Below are 16,598 nucleotides of genomic sequence, written 5' to 3'. Positions count from 1 at the left end.
ATCCAAAAATGAGCAGATACACAATGAACAAGACTTGGCTTGGCAAAAAACATTAACAAACTCACCAAACAGTGGATTACACGAACAAAGCTAAACAATGGACAATGAAACATGAGGGCTCGCTCTCTCTCTCTTTCGCGCTCTCTCTCTCTCTCTCTCTATATATATATATATTTATATCAAACAAATGGGGTCACATGACACAATAGGCCAGACCATGGGCCATGGAGCAATGGGCCAAACCATTGGCCATGGAGAAGTGGTGGACCTGGGCCGTGGAGCAATGACAAGTCTGGACCATGGAGCAGAGGTGGGCCTGGATCGTGGTGCAGTGGCAGGTCTGGACTATGGAACAGTAGAGGACCTGGTCCATGGAGCAGTGGCGGAGACCATGATGGAGCCGGCAGAGCAGGAAGCCAGGGTGGAGCCGAAGACCACCAGGGCGGAGTAGGTGGAGCTGAAGACCACCAGGGCGGAGCAGGTGGGCCCGTTGATCCCCACGGTGGAGCAGATGACCACCAGGGTGCAGCCGGCAGAGGAGGAAGCCAGGGCTGAGCAGGCAACCATGGTGAAGCCTGCAGAGCAGAAGACCACCACAGGTCAGGAGGCCATGGAGGAGAAGAGACATGGACAGACCACCTGGCTGTGACAGAATGGGCAAACGGTTTGTGAGCGGTGGCAGGTTAGTATAGTGCATCTCAAACAAGCCTAATAGGTGTGTTCGACTTCATGCAGTGTTGCGCAGACCGATCAGCGAGAGTAGCCGCTTGCAGTTGAGGCGGAATTAAAAGCGGAGACGTCAAGTCGGACACTTTCTGCTCCCGGTAATGACGCTCGCACTGTGTTTGTATACTCTATCACAGATGAAGTGAATTAAATGCAATATCTGTCAAATACACAGACGTTTTCAGAAAAGTTTTCATGAGCAACATAAACACTTTTTATATACTGCTAAATACAGCGCCATCTGTTCATGAATAAAGTTCAACATTAACATATACTATTTAAATACCAATAAAGTGAGAGCATATATGCTTTTATCAGTGTTTTATTGATAAACGTGATTCAATATAACAGTGCGACTACACTAAAAATGCTTTTACTGTTATAAAAACACAGATTTGTGAGCATTATTGGAATTGAATTGTTAGAATAAGCACACAACACACGTCGTGTCTAAAGCGTGTCGTCATCAAGGCTCTCGCAGCTGATTTGCAGGCGTTTCCTCGGCGGCTGGTCTTGTTTTGCTCTCGCGGTGCTTTGATGGCCAGGGGTGCCTTAAGATATCCAGAGGCCCAGTGGTGTAATGGTGCCTGGAGAAGTGGGAATACTCTTAATTTATGCCCCCATTTTTTTTTAAGCGGCCCAGCAAAGGATGAACAGCCTGTGTTGTAAACAGTGACATGTAAGAGTTAAGACTAGTCTTGCATATTTAGTTCACCCTAAAATGGGCCAATAGTATTTGCACATTTTCACTTTCTGTAACTTCTGCTACTTGACTTACTGGAGTAAGGATCATTATGAAATTAATATTAGCCACAAAAGAGGTGCAGATTTTGCAATAAATAATTAAAATGTAAAAAATTACATAGACTGCAACAATTCACATTTTCTCAGAACCTCTAGTAGACAAGCTATTTTGTTTAGTTATCTGTAGGAGAATCATGATCTCTATTTTATACAAAAAAAAAAAAAAATCGTGATCAATTTATCCAGAATTGTGCAGCTCTACTCCTATGTTTGACTGTATTATTTTAGTAGATTGTAAATTAGTAGTCAATAATTAAATATTATTTTATCACTCTTCGCGCCTCCCCTTACATGCACTCATGCCCCAGACCAACTCCGGCCCTGTCCCAAATGGCACCCTAAAACCTCGCATTCTTCCTCTGAGTCCGCACTTTTGTGACGTAATGCCGCTTTGACTGCCGGGTAGAAGTCTGCTGCGGAGCTCGCCCCGGTGCGGGCTCGGCAGAAGTGCGGATCGAGGGCACATAGAAGCCGCAAAGGGGGCGCTCGCGAGCACCCTTCTGAATGCTAAAATGACAAATGGGACACCCTACGGTCTCGTGGACTTAACGGACACGCACACGCGGCGGCCATTGTAAGTCCGTAAGACCGCAAGTGCACATGAAGTGTTCCATTTGGGACAGGGCCTCCGCTTGCATTCACGTGATTTGTCGAGATGAGAAGCGGGCGCGGGCGCGGGCGCAATCATCAATCAAATTTAAAGGGAAGCCGGCGCATCCTGACCGCATCATTGTCTTTACTGGGTGTGTTTAGTGAATATTTGCATTTATTCACATGCGATTTGATTAGCTAGTCATGGTGGACTGTCATGATTTTGGCTAATGCAGGACACTCATGAATGATGCACATCAGAGGGGATTTAGAAGTTGGTATATGCAAAGCCGACTGATAAAGAAGTGGGGATACGCCGTATACCTGCGTATACCCTCCACTACACCACTGCAGAGTCCCCTGGGCTACAGCATTACGGTAGGTCCCCCCCAACCTAGATTTTATTTATTTTTAATTTTTTTTGCTTCCTGACAATTATGTGTCAAATTTCGATTTTTTTTCTTATTGATATGCTAGTTAACATTTATAACACTGTTCTGTGTAAAATGTGAATGTAAGTGAATATGCACATTCACTCTTTGCCAGAAGGTGGCGCTTGTGGAACAGCAGTATTATAGCCTTTACATAAAGTAAATTATACGAAAAGAAAATGCCATCAAATCTTTCCTGGCAGAAATGTGAGTTTACAGCTATGATTTAAACACCATAAATTACACAAAATATTCATTAATGATATAATCATATATGATTAATTAAATCATAGCCGTTTAAAGTAAAATGATCACATTTAAGCAATAGGGTTCCTGTTTTTCCATCCCCGGATTTAAAATGGAGACTTTGAAGCAGCACCTCTCTAAAACCTTCAGCTGACACACACATTATATCCACACATTTGTAAATTACTGAAGTCGCACTATATGACGTTACAGAAAGTTGTCCGGTCCGGTTCCTTTCACACAGCAGTGTTGTGTTTCTTGTTAAGCTGCACGTTAACATATTGGTGGAACATACCAACTATACAAACTGTGTGGGCGTAACATAAACTGAACCATTCACTACAAATACTACAAGCAGGGTGTCGCTGAAAATTAGTGCGTAAGTTTGTTAACAGAATGCTGTTGTCACTGCTGCAAATTCCCATATATACAAATACTTATTTGAAATATATAATTTCCCAGCAGCCAGTAGGCCCCACCCAAGTGTAGGCCCCTGGGCTTCAGCCACTTAAAGCCTGTGCATTAATGCGTCCCTGTTGATGGCACGTGATCGTAAGGCGGCGACTTATTTCTGAAGTCGGACAAATGTTCCAACCAGAATGCATTGCTTTTGACAGGCGGCAGCCAATCTTTGCGGCGCCGCATGAAGTCAAACAAGCCTAATAAACCAAGGAAAGCATGACACATGAAGGAACAGGGAATCACATGACTAACAGAGGACACGACTGTGGCAAAACTACAAAATAACTGACATGAACAAAACTGTTTTCCATGTAGATGCTACAGTATGAGTAAAGCAGCAGAACTTGGTTATATGTTAAGAGAAATGCTCATAAAAACACCAGGGGCCAGTTGCATAAACATAGCCACTATGTTAAGACTGTGTTTTAAGAACTAGTTTGACCAGCTAACAGTTTGGAAATCAGTTTTAGCTTTCAGATTTAAATAAGACCAATCAACTTTTTATGTAATTGACTTCACAAAAGTTATGACCAGTCTTGAAGAAAAAAATTAGATGACTAAGTAGTTTATGCATGCAACTGGCACCAGATTAGGTTTGTAGTAACCTTCTATTGGTTCCATAAATAAAAAAGAGCATCTGTAAATACTTTCATGGCCAACAAAGGATCATTTCAGCATAAGGGAATCACTAGAGCCAAAACTGAGCTATTCATTGAATACAGTAAAGCTTAAACTAACAGTATTTGTGAGATAAATTTGATTACCACAGAAAATAATTCAACTCATCCCTTGGTTGTTGCAGTAGCTAAAGCACTTACAATGGAAGTGAAACTATGCACGTTAAAATTAACGTTACAACTATACCATAGCCACTTTACTTTAATACCATAACGTGTTAACATGATATGATAGAATCGCTTACTTTGTTTATGTTATGTTATATCCATTTAGCTGAGCAGCTATTTTTATCTGCTGCTATTTTGAATGACCAGAATAACATAAATCGCTCTGTTTTCTGTTGTCTCCATATGTTCAATAAGTCTGAATGAATGAACACTAATAAATAATTTTGAGATTTTGCCATTTCAATTTTGCCATTTCAATTTTTTTTGTAGACATACATTTTTTATCAATTGTCCAGACAACAGGAAAATTTAAGTTTATTGGCCCTCAATTAAGCTGAAAAATGAATGAACTAGAGTAACTGTTGTTTCAACTTAAAAACGCACGTTGAAACAGCTGCATCACACCAAAAAATAAAAAATAAATAAAAATAAAATAAAATAAAATAAAATAAAATTCAACTTTTGAGGATCTAGCCAAAATATGACTCTATCCAATCCCAGGCCTTCAAACCCTCTCAATATAGAGAAAGCTGCTTTCTTCCAGTTTGAGTTCTCTGAGCCTGTTAAAAGTCTTTGTATGAACTGAATCCTGAAAGCAGCTGTTCGACTTTGTAGATGTACCAGTCCAAACCCTCCTTCTTCTTTAGGAAGGTACAGTACACTTTTTGGTACCCAGTGCAACTTGTCCCAAAAGAAATCCACTAAACATGACTGAATCTTAGATAAAATATCTACTGGGGGATCTATGCAACTTAAACGATGCCAGAGAGTAGAGGCAACTAAATTATTTATAACCAAAAGTCGTCCTTTATATGACATCTTTGGAACTAGAAACTTCCACCTATCGAGGCGCCCTTTTACCTTCTCAAAAGCACCTTCAAAATTTTCTTTAACAGCATTCTCATTGCCTAAAAAGACACCCAAGTATTTAAAACTATCTCTGGTCCATTTCAGACCAGCTGGTAAAATGGGTTCACCATGTAACCAACTCCCAGCAATTATAGCTTCACTCTTTTGCCAGTTTACTTTTGCAGAGGAGACATGTCTAAAATCTTCTAATGTTTGTAACATCACATTCACATCATTTTGATTACTAATTAACACTATCACATCATCAGCATAGGCTGACAATTTAACAGCTTCAATACCATTTATAATCTGTAAACCACATATGTCAGTTCTCAACTTAATTAAAAACCAAAGTCTAATAAAACCTTACGATTGTCTAAAACATCTCTTACAAAAGAAATTTTATCAGTAATTCTTCTACCTGGAACACAGTATGTTACTATCTCTATTTCATTTTTTGTTACCTCCAAGAGCTCTTGAAGTTGAACTAAATCGTCTTCTAGTTTTCTTATTGACCTAATCTTATCCTGTGTGACGTTGTGAGTATATTGTTGACAAAGTTTAGTTTGAACTTTAAAAAAATCCCACCACTGCTGCAAAGTTTGAAAGGAAGACTTTGTTAATTTTACATTAACCCAAAAAGCCTTAAAAACATCCTTAAAATGTTTATCATCTAACAGTGTGCTGTTAAAATGCCAATAGGCACTTTTTGGTTTTACACAGTCAAAAAACATCTCACATTTCACAAGACTGTGATCAGAAAAACAAACTGGAATAATTGAACACTCTTTAAAAAAATTCATTTGATGTTTAAAACCATAAAATCTATCTAACCTCGCTAAAGATAACTGATTATCATACACATGTACCCAAGTATATTGTCTTTGCATATAATGAAAATTTCTCCAGATGTCAACAATATCATGGGAATTCATCAACTGAACTAACCTTTTACGTGACTGCCTATGTGGCTCTATATGATTCCTATCTAGCACATGTTCAGTACAATTAAAATCTCCACCCAACAGTAAAAAATCTTCAGGATCACAATCACTTAACACTTTACACAGAGTGTTTAAAAATAACATTCTATCAACAGCAGAGTTTGGAATATAAACACAAATCAGTACAAAAGAAAAATTGTTCTCATAAGAGGCTTTAATTTTGAGCAATCTACCTTTAATTATTTCCTCAACTTTATAATGTATAGGTATGAAACTCTTTGAAAACAAAATGGCAACACCACCACTAACTGACGTAAAATGACTCAGAACTGATAGCCCGTCAAAACCCATTGCCCACTCCACAGCATTTTCTAAATTGCTGTGAGTCTCTTGCAAAAATAAAACATCTAATCCTTTCTGTGTCATTATCTCAAAAATCTGCGCTCTTTTCCTACTCTCTCTTGCACCATTAATATTTAATGAAGCAAAATGTACTACTCCCATTAGAAGGAAAAGAGACACCCCCCAAAACAGAAAAAAAAGCAAACCCAGAAAAGAATAATAACCTTTAACCATTCGGACGGCTTTCACCTTGTTCTGACTGAGCATTTAATTTGGTGAGATTTTTTTTCAAACGAAAAACTTCAGGGTCAGAAAATTGGTTCTCGATCACATAATTGAAACTTTCATGACTAAAATTTAAAGTCAAATCCAACTCTTCAGTGTTGTCTTTTAAAATCATATAGACATAGCGTCGGAAGGACACCACATGTTTCAGCAGGGAAGATTTACTCCCAATTGCAATCATTTTTATTGTCGAAACTAATTTGCCATAACGCGACAGCATTTCCGCCAAAACCTCATTTGTTATAAATGGAGGCACATTCGATAACGTTACACGTTTCGACGGGGCTGAAAGGGGAAGCACCTGAGTAAAAATGCCATTAATTTCTACACCTGTTTCCACCAGTTGATTCGCCAATTCAATCGTCTTAACAAATATAACAACGGCACTATTCATCCTTGAGGCTGACAAAATATTCTCACAACCAATTAACGTACCTACAGCCAAACTACATTCCTCCACTCCAAACACTGAATCAATTTTGACCGCATGCTGTCTAGTTAAGTGGCTAAAGCTCTCCTTCCTGGAAACGCCATGCTCCCAGTTTAAAAACCACTAATTACAAAAACAAACAAACAAAAAAATATATATATAAAGAAAAAAAGAAGGAAAGAAAGATTAAACACTCGCACCTCACACTCCTGCTCACACACTCCGCACTCAACGCTCCTCCCACTCACTCGCACATGCGCAAACAGACAGAGAGAGAGAGAGAGAGAGAATTTATTTATTTTATTCCTGTGATGGCAAAGCTGAATTTTCAGCAGTCATTCCTCAAGTCTTCAGTGTCACATGATCCTTCAGAAATCTAATATGCTGATTTGCTCAGGAAACATTTCTTATTATTATTAGTTTTGAAAACAGCATCCAGATCAGCAGTTGAAAACGGGTTCATATTTCATATCAGGATTCTTTGATGAACAGAAAGTTCAAAAGGGGAAAACAATTTATTTGAAATAAAAATGTTTTGCAACATTATAAATGTTTTTGATAATAAATAAAATGATTTCTGAAGGATCATGTGACACTGAATACTGGAGTAATGGCTGTTGAAAATTTAGCTTTGCCATCACAGGAATATCAATTTAATTTGAATTTAATACATTTAAATTACATTATTATTATAAATGATTTTAAATTGTAATAATATTTCACATTATTGCTGTTTTTACTATAGTTTGATCAAATAAATGCAGCCTTAGTGAGCATAAGAGACTCTCAAAAACAGAGAGCGAGAGCGAGAGAGAGCGAGAGCGAGAGCGAGAGCGAGAGAGAGAGAGAGAGAGAGAGAGAGACGCTATGTGACGCCACTAGAGGCACTCTTTTCCTCTAAAGACATTATATTGTTACAGTGGGAACAGTTAATAGTAACCATAGTTCCTGCTTAAATATTTGTATAGGCTAGTTAGTGCAGCGACAGTGGTATTATCACAACTGCAAATTTTATTAGTATTATTATTATTATGAAGTATGAATATCCAAAAAAATTATATATTAATGTAATGATATTTTATGTATGCTATTTAATGTAGCCTATGGCTTTATTACCAGTAGTAGCTGTACACAGTAACTGTAGTAACTGCACTATGGCATTCTGCCGGAAACTATATGGTTACCATGGTACTTTTTTTGTGGAGGGGCAGGGGGGCCTTTTTCTTCTGATCAACAGGGAGTTTTTCCGGAAACAAACAAATTTGTCTTTAAATTACGACACAAAAATGATTCTATTCAATAACATCAAGAGACACGGTTCATTATAAGGGCTGTATTAAATGTTGACGTTCTTTTTGAATAGGTATTTGTTCCCGCCCTTTCCCAGCATCTCCTGACGCGCAGCCCCCGTTGCTCTAGGTGAAGCTTAACTCACTCACGAGCTTCAGAATGAAGCAGGTGTCCAACATGGCGAACACGAGCAACGGATCTCTCGCTACTCTCCTCATTTTATTCACCATTTCGGCAGCTATCCATACAGGTAGGAACTGTGCTTTTGGATTAATCTGCTTGTATTTTAAGGCAGAAATGGTCGAGCCAGCGCGACGGACAATCGCCGCGAGCCGGAGATCTGTACACAGTGTGGCGTCTTTGATCGAAAGTAATAGTTAAAAGTACCGATGTGTTACAAAGTTAAGATATGTGTTGTTCAAACTGAAACGTTCGAGCGATATGCGGATTTTCCTCATCCTTTCTGTTAAGTTTGACGCGATGAAGTCTGCAGATGTCTTCCAGTTGCATTAGCTGCGGGTCTCTCGTGAGGGAGAAGCGGGATGTTTCTCTCTTTACACAAAACTAACATTGTTTTACCAGCACATTAGTTCTGCCAATGATGTGACCCAGATATAGCCTACTGTAGAGCTTTTATCACGATATTAGCAGGCTTTTGGAGATCGGAACATACACTGACCTTTATTGAACGCAAAGCTCAGCATCATCGTTCTGAAATAACAGCTTCTGTTTGGATTGATTAATGTAATGGATTTGAACCTCAGCTGATGCTTCTTTCAGTCAAATTACTCCTGTGTGTGGATCTCGAAACACATTTTATTAATCTCAGTCTTTTTGAGCCTTTACGAGTTTGCAAGTCATTGAAATGGATTGTGGAAACAAGATAGAGCAGTTACATGCGTCACGGACAGCACGCATCATCTACATTGGCTTCATGCAGCTCGCATACGCCGGCGAACGAGTTCCTTAAAGTTTAGGAATACGCATGAACGCTTTTGTTTCATAAAAAAAAAAAAAAACAATGTCTTTGCTTTAAAGGGACAGATCACTAAAATTAGAATAGTCGTCATTTACTGTTGCTCATGTTGTCTCAAATCTGTATGTCTTCTGGGGAACACAAAATTAGATGTGAGAGAATGACTCCGTCACAAAGTCACTTTTAGTGTACGGAAAAAGATGCATTGAAAGTGAATGGTGACCGAGGCTGTCCTCGGTCCCTAACATTTTTGCATGTCCATTTGTGCCCGACGAAAAAGAATAAAGCCGTACTGCTTTTGAGTTTCCATATGGAACAACATGAGGGTGAATGAATGACAGAATTGTAATTTTTGGGTGACCTGTCCCTTTAAGTCAGAGTAGCGCATACTGTATGTGTGACCGCTCGCTCTAAACTGGCAGCATCCGCACACTGTTTCTCTGTACTTGTTCTTACTTCTGGATATTTATAAACAGTCATTGCTCAAATAGTAAACTACAGGGGCTGCGGTAGCAGTTTTGTTTGAAAAACAAACACTTCACTTTTTCTAAACATTAGAATAACACGCAGTCTTCGCTGCTGAGGGAATGTTTTGATGCTCGTGGCACTGCCAAGATTTCCCCTATTATTTAACGCAGTTCTCTTAAGTAACCGACTAACCGTTTATTTACCCGCTCGTATGTTGTATATCCACTTTCTTTTACAGAATAATTTTTCTGACCAACAGCAGTCGAAGTGTTCAAACCGAGTCAACAAGTGCAGGTCTTTTCACTTGGAAACATAATAATGTCTTGGTCGACGCTCTTGCTGCGTCTGTTCGTAAGCTGCATCTGACTATAATGCAAGCATCGCTTCGTTGTTTATAAGGGGAGCGTAGTTTTTGTCGCTTTGCGTCGATTGTATGTGGAGGTTCTACGCTTGCCGCGTCGCGTCGCTCGTTTGCAGTGTAGGTGGTTGTGTGCGTGTGGCTTTATCTCTCCGGATAACGATGGCTGGGCAAATAAGGTGTAGAGAACAAAGATTCTTTTACTTTTGGAGGAGGCAGAGTCAGTAATTGGAAACACACATTGTCAAAACAAGGGACTCTACTAAGAAATACGTTCTTTGAGATGCTCGGTGCCAAGCGATACTGGGCTCAGAAATACAGCGTGGAAAACAGTTTTTTTTTTTTAATCTAAGTTTCGAGATTTCCCCTCAAGATGATGCGCTACTGACATTAAATCATTATAGTGATCTTTTCATCATTCTGATGTCGTCACAATAATATCTATTATTTGGTGTGTCACCACTTGTCTTAAAAATGTTGAGTCTTTTCAGAGCTGTGATGAGTATTACAGTTATTTCTGCAAACATTTTGTGGTTACTCTATCATTACTTGAACAAATGTGTTGGTGTCAGTCAATATTTTAACAGAGAGAGGGGAAAAATATCATGTCATCATGTATATGATGATCTTTGAATGTATGTTTATTGTGTTTATGACTAGCAAAATGGTGATCTTGGAATATATTAGTTTAATTTAATACAATTTTTCTTCATTAAAAAGGGATTGAACTAGATGTTTTAAACTAGCATTTCTAAACCACTGCAAGAGAAAACATGCATTTGTCTAATTGTACTTTTCACTTATAATTACTCTAATGCCTACAGCACGTGACAACTTGCCCCAGTGATTCCTATATACCAGCTACTTTGCTTCCAAGCTTGTGCGAAATCTCCATTTGCTCTTACTGCCCCTTCTGACTCTTTAAATGCTTAAAGTCTCTTCCGTGCCTGTTGTTTTGAGGGTTTAAGCATTGTCTAATTGTGCTCTGGTGTTTCCACATAGTGTCTTTAAATGCAAAGCATAGAAGCTAATGCTTAATAGCCCTTCTTTGACAAAAGCCTCATATTTCAGGGAATCCCTCAGTTTCCATTAGCCAGCGATAATGCTTTCAAATCAGATGAACGTTTAGTACACGGCATATAGGATGTATAATTTGTTTAGGACCTGCAGCAAATAAGTTTATATGAAAATAGAGAAAAGGCAAGCAGTAGCTTAACCAGGTTGCTGTTATTAGACATTTTTTTCCCCTTTGAAGTGTGTATTATTTGTTTTGCTCCACTTGTCTGTCAGACTAATACCTTACAGAGTGAAAATGAAAATGGCTGGGGGAGAAGCTAATCCACATAAGAATATTTTGAGGATTACGGCTGGAGTCTGCCATGCCCGCCTCGCTATTGATTGGTTGCTTTGCAAGGAGAGACAAGAGCTCTTTTCAGTTTGGGCTGTATCTAGAGAGATTACTGGTGTTATTGGCAATATTTTTCGTTATATACGTGTGTGAGTGTATGATAGACATCATTGCATTTCTATTACAAATCGGTTCAATTGCTTTTTGGCATAGCTCACTTATTTAGCGACTGCAAATGAAATACTGTACGGTAGGGCTGCACGATTAATCAAATGCGATTGTCATGCGCATCTTTCCAGTAAAGCCGGTTCTGTGATTAGTAGTAAATCTCCAGCATGTGCTTTCAGATGGAGCAGCATTTACTACACAGAGCCGTAGTTTACTGACAAGCTACGCAAAATCGCGTTCATAATCGCAGACGATGTAATCGCGGTATATTGCCGTAGTCGTGTGTTTATTAGTCACGTTGAATCAATGAAAGCAGTTGAATCTTCTGTTTATTCAGCAACTGCTATAGGCATTTTCTGGGTTTCTTCTGCAAGGCGTATTTGGAGTTCCAGCGCGAGAGCGCCCTCTGGCCTTCGGATGGAGATTTACTGCTGATCACCAAACCCTACTTCACTGAAAGATACGCATGACAGTCGTGATTTATCGCCTTTGCGATTTAATTTCGATTAATCGTGCAGCCCTACTGTACGTGTAATGATTAGAAAAACGGCGAGCAATTGACTTTGGGGTCAGTATTGGATGTTTTGGATTGGAGAAAATTCGTTTAGCAAAGGTCAGGTTATTTGCCTTTGCCTAAACGCCACTATGACACAGACATGAAGATAATGATTGATGAGTCAAGATGCTGAGAGCAATACAAAACTCAACCACTAGATGATCAGTGAACTCATTGACTTTGACAAAGACAAAAGCTCCTATTCATACCCATTGTGAACATGGACTAAATTATGTAATTATTTCAGTAAATAAAGGCAGTTGTGTCTCGATTAAAATTCTGTCATGACATTCCCCTTTTTCAACACAATAGAGGCCCTGAAGGCAAAATACATGCTGACCAGCATTGATCCTATTTTCTTCTAAATTGCTCTTTGTTTGGGTGAAACTTCCAACAAGCATGCTTTATTCTAGAGGAGGCAAGCTGGGATGCTTGTTTGCTGAGTAAGAGAATCCCCAAGAATCATTGTCATGCAATCAGCCGTTCCATGTACCACCCAAGAGATGATTATCAAACAAAATGCGCTTTAAAAAGTGGTGCAGGCCCTGAGTTGCATTTTAGTAGTTCGCAGACTTCTAGGTAAAGTTTTCATTAACTTGTATGCTAATCTACCATATCAGATAAAGAAATATGATATTAATAAATAAATATGTAAAATATTTTATATATTTTAAAGTGCCCCTATTATGGATTTGTGAAAACTACCTATCATGCAGTGTGTAACACAGCTCTTAGTGAATGAAAACATGCTGCAAAGTTTTAAATCTGAAAGTGCACCGTGTATAAAGTTATTGTCTCTCAAAAGAAAGAGTCGACTCTGAATCATTGAAACGAGTCGTTTTTAAAACAAATCCTAAGCTGTTTCATGTTGACGTCAACATGAAACATTAGCATATTGCCCGCCCGCTTGTTGGTCTTTTTGCGTTGGTCTGAATGAAAATGCAAATTAATTCTTTGCCACTAGGTGCCGCTTTTGGAGCGGTAAAATTAGCGGTTTCCCCGGTAACGCTGTACACAAAGCAGCACTGCGCTCACAAACTCTGGTTTATCAGGCATTACAGGCATGATGAAATGAAAATGAAATCGACCAATCGGACCAATCACCGCAGATTAGCGTCACACAAAGGAGGGGTTTGGAAAAATGAATCGTTGAGCAAATTGTTTGGGAGTCGTTGAGCAAGTAAGGTAAAAATAAATGCATGTTATAAGACAACGAAAGTGTGAATGTCAACCTGTTGTTGGGGACTCCCAAAACCAAAATATGAACCTTTCATTACCCATAATAGGGGCACTTTAACATTTAATAATGTTATATATTTTAATTTAAATTTTAGAGGTAATTAGCACAAAAAACTTTATTGAACATTATGAATAATGCCATTACGCAGGTGCACCTTAGTGTTTTGTGAAAATTAAGACCATTTTTCACGTTCAGTGTAACTGTGAGCTTGTTTTGCAGATAGCTGATGAACCAAAGGATCAAATTGTGAAATGCAGCGCCACCACAACCTCCCACTTCCCATCCTGTGCCGGAGAGCTGATGATGATGGAGCTGTTTACCATATACCATCATATTTCTGCTCACACTGAGCAAGTTCTCATTAAATAGAGATTACCAGCACCCATTAGCATTACCATTAAGAACAATTCACCCACTCAGAAGTCTTACGTATAAGGTTAATCGCTGCTCTTTTCTCAAAAAATATCTCGTCCCCATCAAGAGAGAGGCGATATGTTTGTTATCATAAAGCAAGGTCTCTTGGGAAGCACAACCGTTCATCTTCAGGCTGTACAAATAAGGATTTAGTGCTCTCTGATAATCAACAATGAGTTTTTCCTTTTGCACTACACAGAAAGATAAAGGAGGACTCTTTGGTTCAGAAATCACTACAAAGTCAAATGCTTAGAGGTTGGTCTGTTCATATTTCGGAAATCCCAAGATGCTGGATTACATATTTGGTCCATACAGCAGGAATTGAACTTGTTGAATCCATTGAAGATGTTAAATGGCTTGGAAGTTGTTGGCTCTTCTTTTTGGATAACAATTTGTTCTTTGATAGTTCTCTTTGTTCACAGCTTGTATTGTTCAGAGCTTTTTGTGGCTTAGAGCCGCAGCATGCAGACAAAAAGATAAATGTGCACGCAATCTTTTGGAGTTTCAGTTCATTCATTACAGCCAATGCACAAGTGCTCGGCGAGCCTATTTTTTGCGCTTGTCATTTTATTGTGTTCTGACATTGAATCATTGGGTACATTACAATTTGTATTTTACTCCCTCCTGTTTCTTCTCATCATTTAAGATCGCCGGGGCTTTATATCAGCAATGTGCATGGTTGACACTCATCATTCCATCCCCTTCACACTAGCTTAGGCTTTATTAAAATTATTTTATCAAGTCACACTTGAAGGGCTAATGTGAAAGTGTTTTACATGTTTGTTTTATGATAAAAAGATGTAGCCATTTGTACTGGCTCCTCTGACCTACTATGTCAAAGGATTCGTTTTTCCTAATAAAAACAAAATAGGTCAGGCTGTAATCTCTCAGTGTCTGGTGAAATGCAGTAGGGTGGGCCCGCTGGCAGGGCTGGGCGGTATATTGAGTTTGTATGATATATCGGTATTTTCTTTATAAGCAATTCGATATGAGGCAATACCATTTATCCATATACAGTAGTTTGATACGAGCGCTGTGCATGGTTGACACTCATCATTCCATCCCCTTCACACTAGCTTAGGCTTTATTAAAATTATTTTATCAAGTCACACTTGAAGGGCTAATGTGAAAGTGTTTTACATGTTTGTTTTATGATAAAAAGATGTAGCCATTTGTACTGGCTCCTCTGACCTACTATGTCAAAGGATTCGTTTTTCCTAATAAAAACAAAATAGGTCAGGCTGTAATCTCTCAGTGTCTGGTGAAATGCAGTAGGGTGGGCCCGCTGGCAGGGCTGGGCGGTATATTGAGTTTGTATGATATATCGGTATTTTCTTTATAAGCAATTCGATATGAGGCAATACCATTTATCCATATACAGTAGTTTGTTACGAGCGCATCTGAAAATATAGTGGAGGACAGACTGAGCTGCTGCGGAGAAAATGCATGATCTAATTTGTTCTAAACGTGACAAGCTTCATATTAAGGCCTTTAAAAACTGGTAAGACATAATTTATAGTTTCGTTTCGCATATTAGTTTAAGCGGCTCGGCCCGTCAGATGCTCTGACAGAAAAGCTGCATGTGCCGCTGACAGAGATGCTAGGCTACTCGTGCTGTTTAATGTGTTTGAGATGTGCTGTTTCCCTTAATGCATAACTTACATTTCACAGGTATATTCTCCATCTGTAAATGTTAGAAAGCCATGGAAATATTTCCATTTTGCTGTCAGGAGTGCATGAGCCTTCTGCTTTGGGATTCTCCACTAAACTTCACAGACTTCAGTGAATTAGCACCGCCGCGCGCATACGCGCCAAACAGACAGAGCTCAATTAAATATGAGCGCAATAATTCTGACTAAAATATACGTTTCGCTTAAATATTTGTAGTTGGACAGTTAATGTGACACTGCACATAATATAAAGGCTTACATGGTTACATTCACTTTATTTGTTTTCATAGCCTTTAATATATATTGTTTTGATGGACAACATCGGGCAGTAAGTGAAATATATATTAAATACAGATTTTTTTAAAATCATATCACCGTTATTGAAAAAAATTATATCGCGATACATATTGATATTGAATTATTGTCCAGCCCTACCGAGATATATACCGTATATCGCAAATCGGCCAAAAAATATAGAGATATGAATTTTTGCCCATATCGCCCAGCCCTACCCACTGGGGTGATCTGCGATGTTCATCTAACAACACGGCAAGAATTCCTCAGTACTCTGCAAGTGTCATGTCTTAGGTCAAAAATCTGATTAAAAATAGTGTTTGTATTTGCTAACTTGCCACAGGAATCGTGGAGTCAGGAGCTTTGCACAAATGAGCTAGACAGATGGGTGTGGGATGCAGCATTAGTCTTAAAGGTCCCCTGAAATGCTTAGAAACACGCAGCGTTACTCTGTGTTGACGTCATTTTAACTGAAACAGGAAGACAGGACATATCAAGCAGCCCCTATAAAATATAGCATTCTGTGTAGAATTCAAATAGCTCTGATACATTTTGTGGTCTGCGCCGACTCGCGCATGTGATCCGCTCCGTGCTATCGTGTCTCTGGACCGGAGCAGAGTGTGTGTGCAGTAGGGCTGTGCGATTAATCGAAATCGAATTGAAATCGCGATTTGAGACATTGCGATTTCCTGTTCCAGAGCATATGCATGACTGCCAGCCTTGAGTTGCAGTCTTACTTGCCCTGGGCAAGAGTGAGCGCACCTCTGTTCTCCCCAATCAGCACTGCTGGCAGTATGGATGAGGCTTGACGCACGCGCGCAACCTGTGTCGACTCGCGCCTGGCTCCACGTTTAAAATGAA

General features: G+C 39.1%; 1 protein-coding gene across 4 annotated transcripts in view; it reads left to right on the top strand.

The window, feature by feature from the left end:
• Positions 1–8,372: 8,372 nt before the first annotated feature.
• LOC107703515 (cell adhesion molecule 1-like) overlaps positions 8,373–16,598 on the top strand; it is a 345,884-nt gene continuing 337,658 nt past the window's right edge. For all 4 annotated transcript variants that reach the window (XM_016506153.1, XM_016506155.1, XM_016506154.1 and 1 more), the window contains exon 1: positions 8,373–8,495. In XM_016506153.1, coding sequence (XP_016361639.1) covers positions 8,405–8,495 — 91 coding nt within the window. In that variant the 5' untranslated portion in view covers positions 8,373–8,404. The remainder of the gene's footprint in view (positions 8,496–16,598) is intronic.

The sequence above is a fragment of the Sinocyclocheilus anshuiensis genome, unplaced genomic scaffold (genome assembly GCF_001515605.1).
Source record: "Sinocyclocheilus anshuiensis isolate Anshui unplaced genomic scaffold, SAMN03320099.WGS_v1.1 scaffold330, whole genome shotgun sequence".
NCBI classification, from domain to species: domain Eukaryota; kingdom Metazoa; phylum Chordata; class Actinopteri; order Cypriniformes; family Cyprinidae; genus Sinocyclocheilus; species Sinocyclocheilus anshuiensis.
Note: the sequence above shows the minus strand (reverse complement) of the source record. Positions and strands in the feature narration are given on the sequence as shown.